At 66.2% G+C, this 15618-nt stretch overlaps 1 protein-coding gene across 2 annotated transcripts in view; it reads right to left on the bottom strand.

Annotated features, from left to right (window-relative positions):
* Nucleotides 1-7485: 7485 nt before the first annotated feature.
* CTBP1 (C-terminal binding protein 1) overlaps nt 7486-15618 on the bottom strand; it is a 17035-nt gene continuing 8902 nt past the window's right edge. The window contains exons 3-9 of one of the 2 annotated variants that reach the window (XM_077750444.1): nt 15460-15604; nt 14090-14296; nt 12185-12399; nt 9401-9531; nt 8909-9036; nt 8383-8500; nt 7486-8129 (exon numbers count right to left, since the gene is read on the bottom strand). In XM_077750444.1, the coding sequence (XP_077606570.1) occupies nt 7946-8129; nt 8383-8500; nt 8909-9036; nt 9401-9531; nt 12185-12399; nt 14090-14296; nt 15460-15604 (1128 nt within the window). In that variant the 3' untranslated portion in view covers nt 7486-7945. Of the gene's footprint in view, nt 8133-8382; nt 8501-8908; nt 9037-9400; nt 9532-12184; nt 12400-14089; nt 14297-15459; nt 15605-15618 lie in introns of both variants that reach the window. The other variant, XM_077750443.1, reaches the window with a different exon arrangement.

Raw genomic sequence — 15618 nt, forward strand, 5'->3', positions numbered from 1 at the left:
GACATGGGGACCCAGCGAGCCTCCTGGGGGAGAGGGTGCCCTGGCACCAACAAGACAGCAGGGTCCCCGAGCTGGAGACGTCTTACCACCTCTTCCCCCCCCCCCCCCCCCNGGGGTCTCAGTCAGGGGGCAGAGGAGCCCCCCACGCCCTGCCAAGCCCGACCTGGGGGTGTGAATGAGGGGCTGAGCGCGGCTGGGCCGGGCAGGCAGGTGGAGCCGAAGTGCGCGGGCAGAGGCCAGCTGAGGGGCAGACGGGGCCTGGCGGGCGGCGAGGGCGCTGCAGAGGCTGCTGTGTCCTGAGTGGGGGAGGCCAGGGGTCCACACAGGTCCCGGAGATCCGGCCGCCACGCAGGGGTGGGGGGGCTGAGCTGTGGGCACAGCGGGCTCTCCTAACAGCCCCAGGGGCAGCGAGGGGAGTGGCTGCGTGGCCTCGGGGCTCCGGGGGGGGCTGGGGTCAGGCACCTCCCAGGACCCGAATTCCACTCCAAGGAAAGCCGGTGCCCACAGAGTGGCCTTGGCCGGGGGCTTGGCCACCTCCCTCCCCGCAGAGGCCAGCAGGGCCTGCACCCCTTCCCGGGGGGTCGAGGGAGCCGAGGGCCACTTTTCTCCTCATTGGCCTTCCTGGCCAAGCCTGGCTGAGCCCAAGGACTCTTTTTTTCCTTAGTGATTTCCAGGAGCTTCCATCTGTTAAAACACTGAGTTTCATTGGAAAGCTGGCCCCAGCCCCGAGCGTGGGCTGCTAACAGGCCTCCCCCCACCCGGCTACTGGGCCCCCAGGGCAGGGACGGGGACTGGTGCTCTAAGCAGACAGCACTGGCCCTGGGGGCAACGGCCGCCCCCTTCCTCCCTTCCCCCGGGGATGCCGAGGCCGGAGCCTGGAAACTGGCAGAAGGCAGGGATAGACGCTTTGGGGTCCTGCTTCCGGAAGCCGGGGTCCCGCCAACGGATGGAGTCTCTCCCTCCTCAAGGGCTCGGGCCGATCCCTGCCCCGGGACCGCCTCTGCCCACCCCTGCTCGCCCAGCCCTGGGCTCCCCGTGCCGGGCAGGGCGGGCGCGGTCCTGAGGCCCCGGGTGCGCGGTCAGCCCCGGGGCAGGCGCAGGTGGGGGGGGGGCGGTTCCCTTTCACGTGGGGACGCTGAGTGCGTGTGGGTTTGGGGAGGATGCCCTGGAACAGCCAGGCGACCTGGGGGAGGGGCGCCCGGGCGGCTCCCGCGTGACGCGGGCACTACGCTCCGGCAACGGGCGGTCCTTGCCCTCCTGGGACTGTCCCTCTAGTGGCAAAGAAAGATCGTAAATGTGCATGTGAACAAGTGAGTAAACAATAAATGAGGCAACTGCATTCACAACTCGTATTTTAGATAAAAGTCTAATTCCCTCAACACATAAAAGGTCTTGCAGATCAATAAGAAAAAGTCCAGTCATAATTTCCCAAGTAGAAAATAGTTTGAACAGATAATATTTTTTAAACAGGGGCAGCTTCTTTTTTTATTATTAATTCTTTTACATTTATTTATTGTTGAGAGACAGAGACAGAGCACCAGTGGAGGGGCAGAGAGAGAAGGGGACACAGACTCGGAAGCAGAGCCTGACGTGGGGCTCGAACCCACGAACCGTGACATCATGACCTGAGCCCAAGTGGGACACTTAACCCAGTGGCCAGGGTGCCGTTTATTATTTTTAATGTCTGTTTATTTTTGAGGGAGGGAGAGCGCGCGCGCGCACGCGCAAGCNGCGCAGGCGCTTACACACCGTGCGGAGTCGGTTAATCCGTACAGCTCGCAGTCTGGGAGTGTCTCCCCAGATCACACACACACGTATGTTGACTGCGCAGTTCCACTCCTGGGAACCACTTTGGGAAGAATCTGTTCCCCCGAGACACCCCCCCCTCCCCCCCACGGACAAGCCGCAGGCCGGGCCACGGTTTGTAACACCAAAAATGGGAAGGCGCAAGGAGGGCCTGGGGGAGCGAGCGGTGACTCATCCCCAGGGCGGAATCCTGCAGACACACAGAGCTGCCCTTGGGGCAGGAGGCCACCCATGCTGGTGCCCCCCGGGGGTAAGGATGCACAAGCGGGGGCGGGGCCGCTGGCTGCTGCATCAGCTGCCCAGGGGTCTTGTGAAGTCACCCCATCTCCCTGTGCCTCCTGAAGGCCACTCTGAGGTGTGGGTGACCGTCAGAGACGCCTCGGCTGGCGCAGGAAGCCCCCGGCCAGAGCGCTGCGGGGAGGGCAGGGGGGCANCAGGTGAGTGCAGCGGCCCAGGCAAGAACGGTGGCCCCTCAGGGTGCCCCGTGCGGTGGCTGGGACCCCGTGCCCTGGCCCAGGCCTGTCTCAGCGCTCTGTGCCCAGGGGAGTCTGCAGGGCAGCATGGTCATGGGGTGCTGGTCACGGTGACCCCAAGTTCCCCTCCAGGTGTTTGGCACGAGCCCCTGCCCCCGTGGCCCAGAAGCTTCTCCTCCTGCGGAAAGCGCCGGCCGCCAGGGCAGAGGGCCCGGAACAGCCCTGCAGCCGGCCCCGGTCGGAGTTTCTCTCCCTCATGTGGTTTTTTTGCTAAAAAATCAATTCTGCAAACGCAGCTGGCGCTGGCGGGAGCAGCTGGGGGCGGACGCGGCAGCAGATGTGGACCCTCCCGCCTCCTCTGGGCCGGAAGCCTGGGGAAGCAGGGGTGGGCAGCCTGGGTGAGGGTGAGGTCACCGGGAGGCTGCCTCCCTGCCCGGTCCCCAGCGCAGGCCACGCCCAGGACAGTGCGCCCCAGTGTCCTGCCCAAGGCCCAGCTGGCATCCACGGAGCCCTTGCTGGGTGCCCACCCACCGTCTCGAGCCCCCGGAGCAGCACCCCAGCCCCCACCAGAAGCAGCAGACAGCAGCCCAGACGGAGCCCCGCGGTCTGATCCTCCCCACCAGCATCAGTGCTGGGACCCCCACCCCAGCCACCCCTGCCCTCTGGCAGCAGAGCTCCTCACCCCGCCCGGGAGCCCGTTCCGGTGGGTTCTCTGCTACATGCTTTGTCCTAAGCAGTCCCCACGCTGGAGACACGCTCTCTGCGCCCTGGCCTCCGGGAGCCGCCCTTCTGCCCCGGAGCCGGAGCCGCACAGTTTCACAGTTTCACCCGCTACAGGGCCGTCCTTCTGCGCGGACCTGCTCCCCGGCATCACATCTCGAGTGTGCACGCGCACGTGTGCACGCAGACACCGCAGCGCTCCGGGCTCTCTCTTCCCTGTACACCCGTCCAAGGTTACAGCCGCTCAGGACCAGGCGCTCTGCCAGCACCTCGTCCCCGCGAAGACCCCCGCGGAGGGGGGCGCCCGCTTCTCCAAGTTCCTGTTGTGCCATGTCTTTTACAAGAGGCCTCGTTAATGCACGTTTTTGCCGGAAGAATGGTAGAGAGGACTTTCCACGTTTATGGGGAAAAAAGCCTTCACTGGACTAAGGTAGTTTTCATAAAAGAAATGGCGGACTTGAACTTTTGGAAAGCAGGGAATACCGGTGCTCTAAAGCCTTACGTTCCCAAATTCCCAGGCTGCTGTGATTCCACATACACTTGGGGATAAGGTTGTGGAATCTGTTAAAAATAAACACACGGAGGAGTTCCTGGGTGGGTGTTGGTTGAGCGTCCGACTTCGGCTCAGGTCATGATCTCATGGTTCGTGGGTTCGAGCCCCGCGTCGGGCTCTGTGCTGACAGCTCAGAGCCTGGAGCTGCTTCAGATTCTGTGTCTCCCTCTCTCTCTCTCAGCCCCTCCTCTGCTCATGCTCTCTCTCTCTCTGTCTCTCAGAAATAAATAAAACATTAAAAAGAAAAAAATTAACAAAAAATAAAAACATGGAGAGGGCGCCCGGGGGGCTCAGCTGTTGAGCATCGGACTCTTGATTTTGGCTCAGGTCATGGTCCCAGGGCCATGGGTTTGAGCCCCGTGTCCAACTCTGTGCTGAGCATGGAGCCTGCTTGGATTTTCCCTCCCCCTCCCTCTCTGCCCTCCCTGGCTCCAGTGCACTTTCTCCCTAAAAAGAAAACAGGGGCGCCTGGGTGGCTCAGTCTGTTAAGCATCTGACTTCAGCTCAGGTCATGATCTCACAGTCCACGGGTTCGAGCCCCGCGTCGGGCTCTGTGCTGACAGCTCGGAGCCTGGAGCTTCTTTGGATTCTGTGTCTCCCTCTCTCTCTGCTCCTCCCCCGTTCGCTCTCTGTCTCTCAAAATAAAGACATTAAAAAAATCTTTTTTTAATAAATAAAAGAAAAAAAAAACCAAGCAGGTGGCAGTTTGGCCTGAGCTGTGACGAACTTCTGTGCCGGTTTGGAGCAGGCCTATATTATCCTGCTAATCTTCCCCCCACACAACAAACGTTTGCGGGCGTTCAGACGTTTCAGGGTCCGTAAGGGAGGCCGGGCTCGCGGCGGGTGCAGGCGGCAGGCGCCTGGGTTCTGGTCGGCACAGGCCACACGCCACACCTGACGGAAACGGGGCGGAAGGGCAGAGAACTGAACCCCGGGGCACGTGCCCGCTGCCAGCCGGTCGCCCTGCGTTCAGCGGGTCGGCGCACGCGGGCGCGCTGCCCCCGAGCTGGTGCGAGCGCACGTCTGCTGCAGCGGATTTGTTGGGCCTTCTGCACCGAGGCGGCTCCCTTGCCTTCCAGCCTCGCCCTCACGCTCTTGTCTCGCGGCCTCCGGTGGGACACTGAGCTCCAGGAAGGCAGGCGGAGGCCTCCATTTCACAGACGGGGACGCGAGGCCCAGGGCAGTGAGGGGCGGGGACTCGTGCCTTCTGCCTCCCGGCCCCAGGCCTGGGCCGGGCTCTGCGGCTCCCACAGCCCCGCCCGCTCGGGCCGGCGCCCCAGACCCTGCCTGCGGTCGCCCTCGCTGCTCCAACGCCCACACGCGCGCCCGGCGTCGGCAGCCGGGCAGCTGTTTTCTCCAAACGCATCCAGAGCTCCCCCCCCACCCCGGACACTTCCCGCTGAGGCCTAGGCCACCTGTGTGTCCAGGGGGCCCGGGCGGGGGCACTGAGCAGATGCTGGCGGGCTCGGCAAGGGGCCCCCAGGACTGGGTGTGCCGTGTGGGGGCCGTGGGGTCTGGGCCCTGGAGCCAAGCGGGTCAGGTGGGGGCCGTGACCGGTCTCCCGAGGAGGCCCCAGGAGGCCGCACAGGACGGGCCCTTGGGACAAAGGTGGCCGGGCAGCGTGCAGCTGCTGGGCGAGGCCAGGAGCAGTGGACCCACGCACGGTGAGGCAGGGGCCACCCACAGGGTTGGCCCTGAGACCCCAGGCCACTGGCCACACCTCCAGTGACCTGTGCAGGGCTTGGGAGCCAGAGGCCAGGTGGGGGACCTCAGGGGCGGGGTGCTGCCCCCGGGGCTGGCACCTCCACCCTCCTGTGACCAGGGCATCAGGTCGGGGCGGACAGGGCAAGAGGCAAGGGGCTGGGGGCAGGGGGCTCACTTTAAAGGGAGACTACACCCCCGCACGCCACGCACGCCTCTCCCTCAGGCTGTCCGTGGGCTTGTACCCTGGTCCCTCGCTGTTGCTGCGGGTGGTTTCACCGCGAAAGAGCGTCTAAGGACATCTCCGATCCCCGACCGTCATGAGCCACGTGACGGAAGCCGCGGCACTCGTCTGTCACCACGCACCCGCATCTGCCCTGGGGACGCCCCGGGGGCAGGAAAGTTGGCTCGCCTTCTGGGAGACGTGCAGCAGCTGGGCGTCCGCCAGCGGACCCACGGACCATCGTAACGGTCTTCTTGAGCCAAAAGGCCGGATCTTTGAACCACAATGTCAGCAGGGAGGCTTCCCTGGGAGGGTCTGCTCCCCGGGGCTGGGGACGACCCCAGAGAGTACTCGGCTGTGAGCCGGCAGCACAGCACATCCTCGGCGGGGTGGGGAGGGCGCCTGGGTCTCGGAGCAGAGGAGGCCGCGCCCTGGTCCGGGGGGCCGAGACTGTGTGCCACCTTGCAGAGCAAGTTCACACCCCTCAGGATGATTCCAGACGGGGCCTTTTCTTTCCTTTCCTTTTTTTAAATTTTAATGTTTTATTTACTTCTGAGAGAGAGACACACACAGTGTGAGCAGGGGAGGGGCAGAGAGAGACGGAGACACAGAATCAGAAACAGGCTCCAGGCTCCGGGCTGTCAGCACAGGGCCCGACGCAGGGCCCGAACCCATGAACCGTGAGATCATGACCTGAGCCGAAGTCGGACGCTTAACCGACTAAGCCCCTAGGCGCCCCTGGACGGGGCCTTTTCTTTCGGGGATGTGGAGTGAGAGCCGACCTCATAAAATACATTGGGAAGGGCGTCCCCAGTGTCCGGTCAAGTCCGTGTGAGGCACTTACTTCTCGACGCTAACGAACGCAGCCATTTGATTTGAAACCCTCTTTGAGAAGGTGTCTGTGACGCAGCACCTTTCGGGTCACGGAGCTGTTCCGATCACTCACGCTCTGTCGGATCTGGCGAGTGGCTTCTCGTTTCTTCTGCATTTGCAGTGTGAAGCTGCTCGTCGGATTCTGTCGTCAATGACCCTGGGGGCTGCGTGCCCGCGCCCACGCAGCCTCCCCGACTTCGTCTGTCTGGCCAACTGTGATCAATTCTATTAAGTCTTTCCAAGAACCAACTGCTGAATTTGCTGGTCCTTCTGTACGGGAGGGATTCCCGTCTGGCACGTCCCCTCCCTGGGGCCACGACCGGAGATCTCGCCATCCTTCGTCCCGCTCCAGACGCAAACACGGTGTCCCTTCTGGCCGTGATTCCACCGTGTCTTTACGCCTGTGCTTTCCTCTCGGTCCATCGCCCCGCACGTGTTTCCGCCGCCTAAGGATCACAAGCCGCCGCGGAGGGGCCCGGCCAGGCCACCAGCTGTTCGGGCTGGAGGCTGGAAGACCACGGAAAGGCGTGTGCACAGGCGGAAGGCAGCTCCCAGGGGCCCCGTCCGCCGGCGCCTCACCCAGCGTGGGCAAGACCGTGCGTTTCCCAGAAGTTCCACACAGGCACCTGCAGACGGCGTCCCCTCCGAGGAACGTGCTGGAAAGACGGCCGAAGGCCGAGCTCCAGCAGGCACAACACCGAACTGCGACGTGACCCTAGGTGACGCCGAGGTGGCTCGGGCCGGGAGGGGGACGCTGGGCTGGGGAGGCCCCGTCCCTGTCCCCGGGGCCCCCGTCGTGCATACCCCTGGCCGGCGCAGGGCAGGGACGCGTGGGCCGAGGGCTGAGGGNAGCTACCGCCAGGGGAGCACTGCTCCGCTCTGCACGTTTCCGAAAGCGGTGGAGCCGGGGGGCCCCTGCGGCGGCCCCGGATTGTGTCTGCAGAGGCCACGGCGGTCCCAGAAGGGCCCGAGGGAGGGGCACGCACGGGGGGCCGCGGCCGNGTCCCCGTGAGGCGAGGCGAAGCCACCAACACGGACGCTGGGCCTGCCGGCTCTTTCTGGGATTTTTATTCCTTTAAAATAATTCATACAAATGGTTACAGTCACAAACATGAATTTAACCAAAATANCATGCCAAAATTAGGAAAAACAGCCTTTGTTTTGTTTTTCTAAATTATTCTAAAAATAAGACAAGCAGGTAGAAAAAACAATGCACTGTGTGGCGCAGAAAGAAACGCGGGCGGAGCCGTGGCCCTGAGCAGTCTGCCCGACGGTCTGGGGCGGGCGCGCTCCCCTCGGACGCGGCCCCGCGGGCACGCGCCTGGTGACAGCTAAGCAAACCGCTCCTTCGTGATGTTCTAAAGACTGTACACGGACAAGGACATTCATGATAGAATTAACTACTAACTTCTTTTGCTTAACGAGGACGCAGAGAACACAGGACAGCGGCCGGCCCGGGGACGGACGCCGCAGCTGACGCGGGGAGCGCGGCCTCTCGCCCATGCGGCCGGCACAGTCTCTGGGCGCTGGGGCCCCGCAGGCGCCGTCTCCACACGCGCCATCCGAGGGCGCCGAGGCTGCAGAGCTCCGCCCGGGCTACAACTGGTCACTCGCATGGTCTCTATCTGCCTCGGGCTTGACGGTCTGGCCGGGAGAAGGGGCGTGGGGCGGGTGGGATACAGGGGGCAGGCCGTGGGACAGGGACATAGCGCTGGGGACGATGCCCTCGACGGCGGTCGGGATGCCGCTGGGGGCCACGCCTACCACGCCGGGCGGATACCTGCTGGGGGGAGGATGGCATGTGAAGCTGGCAGTGGGGGAGGGGGCGCTGACCCAGGTCCCTCCGGCGGTCTCTGCCCCCGTGTCCGGTGCCTCCAGGCCAGAAAGGCCGTCCTGCTCTGGGCTCTTGCGCCCTGACCTTCCGGTCCCCTGGGGCCCACAGCAGCATGCACGTCCAGGCCTGGGCGCCCCCATGGGACCCTGCCCCGGCCACACTCATCACAGGAGGGTTCCGTGTCCCCACCCCCACTCACCTGTAGGCAGCCCCATTGAGCTCGGGGTGCACGACAGCGGGGTCCATGCTGGCCCAGTGGGTGGCCGCTGTCAGGTGATCCTTGTTGACGCAGTTTTTCAGGCTGTCGGGGATCCGGCCTGGGAGACGCAGCAGAGAGAGGGAGGGCAGTGCCGTGCGCAGCGGCTGCAGCGAGGAGCCCCCAGCTGCGACCCCTCCCCTCAGGCCCAGCAGAGGCCCATCCAGACACGGTCACCACGCAGCCCAGGGAACCCCCTGCACTGAGCGGTGCCCTTAGCTCCCCTCTGGGCCCCCATGCCTGCGGGCTTAGGAACTCCAGAGGGCAGCAAAGGCCCAGCCCAGGTTCACAAGCGCAGCCAGACTTTTTAAACGCAGGCCGAGGGAGGGCGCACGTGCCAAACTCCCACATGGGTGACAGCGAGCAGGCACGAGGGGAACCCGAGGGCTGCGTGGGGAGCACTGTGTGGAAGCCGGCCGCTGACCTCTGCCCTTGGGGGCCCGGCGGAGTGTGGCCCCAGGGCCCTCACCTGTGATGGCCCTTCGGATCTCCCGTGCTGCCTCCTCCCGCATCTCAATGGACGCCTGCTCGCTGTACCAGGCTGCGTGGGGGGTGCAGATCAGGTTGGGCGCATCCTTCAGGGGGCCCTGGCTAAAGCTACAAGTGGCACAAAGCAGGTCAGGGTAGCGTTGGGGGCGCCTGACCCAGCCTGGACCCACGCTCCACCCCTGCGTCAGACCAGGGGACCCGGGGACGGGCACACCTGCCCACGGGCTCCTGACAGCAGCAGGACACCCTCCCACTGAGACCCGGCCGGACCCCGGGGACGGGCCCGCCTGGAGCAGTCCTCAGGCTGGACACCAAGCCCAAGGACGCTGTGCCCTGGGACCTGCAGCTGGGCCACGCGGTGGCGGGCTGGGCCCCACTCCTGGCAGCGGCCATCACGTGGCACGAGGCTGGGTGCGGGCCCGGGTGGGAGAGGAGCTGTCCAGGGACCACCCAGGGCACTGCCAGGAGGCACCTGAATGGCTCCGACTCGTGCACGTCCAGGGCTGCACCCCGGATCCGCCCCTCCTTCAGGGCCTGGGCCAGCGCCTTCTCATCAACCAGGCCGCCCCGGGCCGTGTTCACCAGGAAGGCGCCTTGTCGCATCTGCGAGGACACAAAAGGCAGCAGGAGAGAATCAACATGGAGACTCCGCTTGCCCTGCCCACCCAGGGGAAGGGCTGCGGCGACCCGGGGGCACCGAGGGGCCGGCCGTGGGACCTCGCGCTTGGGCCTCTGTCCACCCAGAGCAGCAGCAGCAGCAGCTCTCTGGGGCCGGCCGAGGGCTTGGGGTCTGCATGGGCCCCGCCCCACCTAGCAGCCCCAGGAACGCACAGCTGGCTTCCCTGCAGAGGCGTGGGGTGTCGACGGGACTGTGGGGCCCCTGGCCCAGCCCCTAGGCTGCATGTAGTGCCTGGCAAGGATCTGATGCACCCAGGACTCGGTGTGGCCTGAGCTCCTAACCTCGCACACACTGGAAAGATGGGGTTTCAGGACCTTGTGGTGCTGGGACGATGGACAGAAGCCCCGGAGATGTGGTCCTCAATGCAGCGGCCACACCAAGGAGCCCCGTTTCCTAAGGTGGGCTGCGCTGCACCTGCTCTACCCAGCACAGCCTCGCTTCCTTCTGCTAACAGCCCTCGGGCCGCCCTGATGACAGCCCCCTCCACTCCTCCATGGTGAGGGGCTCCACCCTGCTCCGAGGTGAAAGGTGCCTGCAACCCTGATCTCACACCAACCAGGCCTGCCCCGCGGTGGGGCTCGGACGGCCAGCTGTCAGGTCAGGGGGCTCCAGGTCCCGGCTTCTCACCTGGTTCTTGGGGGCGTGCCCCAAGACCATGGCTGCGCCCCCTCCCCGCTGCCAGCCCACCTACTGGAGACAGAGAGGAGCCTCGGGGGCCTGGGGTGGACAGCAGGTGGGACCGCCCCCTCCCACACAAACACGCGCACACACCTGCAACGTGGGCAGAGCAGCACACACAGAAAGTCACGCACACGTGAACCTGCACACAGGCACCAACACACGTGCCTGGCCCGTGAGAGGCAGCCGCTAGCTTTAGCGCCTGCCTGACCCAGAGCAGTTCTGAAATATGGTGAGACCGTGTACCGCACGGCCACTGTCCAGGCACCCCTGGCTCCCAGGGACGCTTCACCCTGAGGACTTGGCGCTGAAGCGCAAGACACGGGCGGACATGCGGCAAAACGCAAAGCCCTGGGCCCAGCGTCTGCCCTACACGTGGGGACAACGGGACCAGGAGCCTCCCCGGGACTCGGAAGACAGGCTTGTCTGTGCACACGGCCTGCATAGGGGGCTCTCTGGCCAGATTCCTGCCCAGAATCCACCCACCCAGGCCCCGACCCTCGCCCTCAGCCAGGCCCCCAGGCCCCAGACCCTCGCCCTCAGCCAGGCCCCCAGGCCCCCGACCCTCGCCCTCAGCCAGGCCCCCAGGCCTCCAGGCCCCCGACCCTCACCCTCAGCCAGGCCCCCAGGCCCTTGACCTTCGCCCTCAGCCAGGCTGCCAGGCCTCCAGGCCCCCGACCCTCGCCCTCAGCCAGGCCCCCAGGCCTCCAGGCCCCCGACCCTCACCCTCAGCCAGGCCCCCAGGCCCTTGACCTTCGCCCTCAGCCAGGCTGCCAGGCCTCCAGGCCCCCGACCCTCGCCCTCAGCCAGGCCCCCAGGCCTCCAGGCCCCCGACCCTCACCCTCAGCCAGGCCCCCAGGCCCTTGACCTTCGCCCTCAGCCAGGCTGCCAGGCCTCCAGGCCCCCGACCCTCGCCCTCAGCCAGGCCCCCAGGCCTCCAGGCCCCCGACCCTCACCCTCAGCCAGGCCCCCAGGCCCTTGACCTTCGCCCTCAGCCAGGCTGCCAGGCCTCCAGGCCCCCGACCCTCGCCCTCAGCCAGGCCCCCAGGCCTCCAGGCCCCCGACCCTCACCCTCAGCCAGGCCCCCAGGCCCTTGACCTTCGCCCTCAGCCAGGCTGCCAGGCCTCCAGGCCCCCGACCCTCGCCCTCAGCCAGGCCCCCAGGCCTCCAGGCCCCCGACCCTCACCCTCAGCCAGGCCCCCAGGCCCTTGACCTTCGCCCTCAGCCAGGCTGCCAGGCCTCCAGGCCCCCGACCCTCGCCCTCAGCCAGGCCCCCAGGCCTCCAGGCCCCCGACCCTCACCCTCAGCCAGGCCCCCAGGCCCTTGACCTTCGCCCTCAGCCAGGCTGCCAGGCCTCCAGGCCCCCGACCCTCGCCCTCAGCCAGGCCCCCAGGCCTCCAGGCCCCCGACCCTCACCCTCAGCCAGGCCCCCAGGCCCTTGACCTTCGCCCTCAGCCAGGCTGCCAGGCCTCCAGGCCCCCGACCCTCGCCCTCAGCCAGGCCCCCAGGCCTCCAGGCCCCCGACCCTCACCCTCAGCCAGGCCCCCAGGCCCTTGACCTTCGCCCTCAGCCAGGCTGCCAGGCCTCCAGGCCCCCGACCCTCGCCCTCAGCCAGGCCCCCAGGCCTCCAGGCCCCCGACCCTCACCCTCAGCCAGGCCCCCAGGCCCTTGACCTTCGCCCTCAGCCAGGCTGCCAGGCCTCCAGGCCCCCGACCCTCGCCCTCAGCCAGGCCCCCAGGCCCCTGACCCTCGCCAGGCCCCCAGGCCCCTGACCTTCGCCCTCAGCCAGGCCCCCAGGCCCCCGACCTTCGCCCTCAGCCAGGCCTCCAGGCCCCCGACCTTGCCCTCAGCCAGGCCCCCGACCTTGCCCTCAGCCAGGCGAGGGTGGCAGGCGCCCACCTGCTTGACGGTGAAGTCGTTGATGAGGTGGTGGTTGTGCTCGTTGAGGCCGCAGTGCAGGCTGACGCAGTCGCTGTGGAAGAGCAGGTCCTGCAGCGTGCTCACCCGCTGCAGCCCCAGCGCCCGCTCCGTGCCGTCCGACAGGTAGGGGTCGTAGAACAGCACGTTGAAGCCGAAGGCCTTGGCCCGAAGCGCCACCGCCTGCCCCACTCGACCTGGCGGGCCGAGACTCGGCGTCACCGGGGCCGTCGGCTGAGTGACCCCCACGCCGCCTCAGTCTCCTCGTGTGCTCGGGGCCGATGCCACGGGGCACACGCTGCCCACCGTGGGGAGTGCATTCCCATCCACCCCGAGGCATCTGCTCCCGGACGCTGAGTGGTGGGGCCGACGGGGTGTTCAGAGAGGAGGGCGGGGGGTAGAGAGGGTCCCTGGGGAAGGCACGGGGTGGGGGCTGCAGCACCAGAGGAGTGGCCCCCGCACCTGGAGGGGGGCTTGGAGCTGCTGACCCCGGGGATCCCCGAAGGGAGCCCTGACCTGGCCAGGGTGGGGCCACCAGCAGCCAGGTGCAGGGCAGCGCAGCCACCGTCCCAACCTCTCGGGGAGTGGCACTGCGGGGCGGGCGGCACCCCGCACAGCACCCCAGGGCCCCTCTGGAGCCCCCGGCTGCTCGGAGCGGGAGCATGCCCACGAGGAAAGCGAGCAGGGCTGGAAACAGCCCATGCGCCCCCGAGGCCACCATGGTGGGGGGGTCCTACACCTGCTTACCCCAAAGGGTGGCCGCCAGGGCAGCAGGGCCCCCAGGACCCCTGGTGAGACCGGGGCAGAGCCGCTACACCCAAAACGCTGCCCACGGCGCCACAAGGCCGCGAACCAGCCGCGGGGCACACACTGCCCGGGAGACAGGGCCGGGCACACGTGCAGACCCAGAGCGCCATTTACACAGTCCCCGAGCGAGGCCGGGGCAAGGCCTGCTCAGGTCACCTCTGCCAAGTCAGACTCGGCCCACCCGGCCCCGCCAGCTCAGGATTTCTTGACAGCGCTGCCGAATGAGACCATGTGGCCCCAAAATCGACTTGGCCAGGCACACTGGCTTCCCATCCGTCCTTCTTCAACAAAGCCCACACCCAGGGCCCCAGGGGAAGGGTGCCGCCCCTGCCCGCACACCCGCGGGGACAGCAGCGGGGAGGCACTTGTGGGGACCAGTCCTGGCGTCCGTGTGCCCGTCTCAGCGGGATGGTGATCTGTGCTGGAGGAGACGGGCCTGTGTCTCACAGACGTCCCTGACCCTGACCTCCCGCCCCAATGCAGGTGTGTCCCCACCCTTGAGAACACCCAGACGCCCCTGCAGCACTGCCCCACGCTACGCACGGTGCTGCCTCTGTGAGGCGGGGAGGCCGCGTGGGCCACCCAGAGGAAGCCGGGGAGGCAGCATGACGTGGCCCCGTCCACACCGGCCTGCCACGTGGTGGAGCCCGAGTTTAGGAAGGAACATGGGTCACAAACAAGGAAAAGAAGACGGACGTCACTGACCCAGGACAGCTGCCTGCACAGCAGGTAAATCTCCCTCCACCCAGAGCAGGGCAACGGCCACCCAGCCCTCACCTGAAGGACACGTCCACTCAGCCGTGGTTGGAAGGGGGGCAGGGTGAGTGTGGCTGAGTGGGGTGAGTGTGTGTGCGTGACCCTGGGGGAAACCATTCGATGTCTGCATACGTGTGACCCATGCCCAGTGTTCCCAGTGAGGACCAGCCTCACGCTGTCCCCAGCCTGGAAACCGCCCTGCACGGGGGAAGTCGTTCTCAGGTCAGGGGGGACCGTCCAGCGCAGGGGTGGGGAGAGGGGGCAGCACAGCCACGCCCCAGCCTCGTGTCCACCGAGCGACGCAAGGAGCAAGGACAGACGCACCTAGTCCTATGATACCCAAGGTCTCCCCACGGATCCTGGCGGCTCCGGAAGCCACTTCCCGGATCTGCTCGACGCTCTGGACCCGAGTGCCCTCCCGCAGGGCCTGGTGCAGCCACGTGGTCCTGCGGTACAGGTTGAGGATGTGGCACATGGTGGAGTCAGCCGTCTCCTCGACAGACGCCGCCGGCACGTTGCAGACAGCGATGCCTGGGAACAGATAGGCGTGCACGGTCACCAGAGCCAGTCCCAGCCCCTCTCCCACGGAAGGCTGAGTGTCCCCAGGCCACCCGGGGAGGCTAGGAGGCAGACCCAGGTTACGTGCCACGTGGAGAAGCTGCCCGTAGGTCCAGTGGCACGGGAGACGTCAGCCTCGCCCGGACCGCTGGCCGCCTGGCCTTCCAGAGGCGCTGGGCGGGTGGACGGGGCCATGATGCTCCTCGAGCTGCCCCAGAGGCCAAGGTGATGCCCAGCACACGGACGGGGCTGCAGGAGAGGCCCAGGTGGGTTCTGCATCCCTTCCAGAAACAACTCAACCCCCCATGATTCCAAGAGCACGCAGGGAACAGGGGGCCCAAGCCAGTGTCCCCTAGATCTGGGAACAAAACCGCTGCCTGGTCCTGGGACTTCTGAGTCCCCACCTGCCAGGCTTTGAGGGGTAACCACAAGGCACAGCCCTGACTGTCCCTGGTGGAGGCACAGAGCCCCAGCCTGTGAAATCACAAAACAGTGAGGCCAGAGTCCATGCACGGGACTGAGCCCCTGAGGAGCCCCCAGGCCATGGTGCGACGCTGCTGCTGGCACCCTCCTGGGGATACTGCCTGGGAACAGGTGACAGCAGAGCGAGAGGGCTCGGCCAGGTGAGCCGGTGGTGGGCACGAAGCGTGTCCATAGGAGCACAGTGAGCTCCAGGACGCGTGACACAAACCCCACCCCGCGTCTGCAGCAGGCAGAGATGCCAGAACGTTCTGACGAGTTCCTTCAGCTGCATACTGGAGGCAAGGACAGGTGCAACCTGGCACTCAGGGCCCCGCCCACTCCGACTGCAGGCCCTGGTCAGGCACCGCCTGGCCATGTGGGCCGAGGCCGGTGCAGACGCAGCTGACACTGGTTTGAAACTCACAAGGTTTCGAGGAGCTTGGTGGCCAGCAGCAGGGCGCCCTGCCCCCCAGAGCAGGCTCACAGGTCACCTCCAGCCCAACAAGCAGTCGCAAGGGGCTCTTAGCATAAAACAAACCCCACAGACGACACCTAGTGTGACAAAACCCGGCTTTGGGAGAGACACATGAGAGCTGCAAACCAAGAGCCCTGACTGCACCTCCCNCCCGGCCCCCCCCCCCCCCCAGCCCCGCTGTGAGCCATGACCAGCCTACCTAAATCCCCAGCTGATTTGATGTCGATGTTGTCAAAACCGCTGCCGATTCGAACAATGATACGAAGAGCTTTGAACTTCTCCAGGTCCTCCCTGGTCAGCGTGATGGTGTGGTACATCAGCGCCCCCACAGCCTCGTTCAGGACCTGCCAAGAGGGGG

The sequence above is a fragment of the Crocuta crocuta genome, unplaced genomic scaffold, assembly GCF_008692635.1.
Source record: "Crocuta crocuta isolate KB4526 unplaced genomic scaffold, BGI_CrCroc_1.0 scaffold179, whole genome shotgun sequence".
Classification (NCBI taxonomy): domain Eukaryota; kingdom Metazoa; phylum Chordata; class Mammalia; order Carnivora; family Hyaenidae; genus Crocuta; species Crocuta crocuta.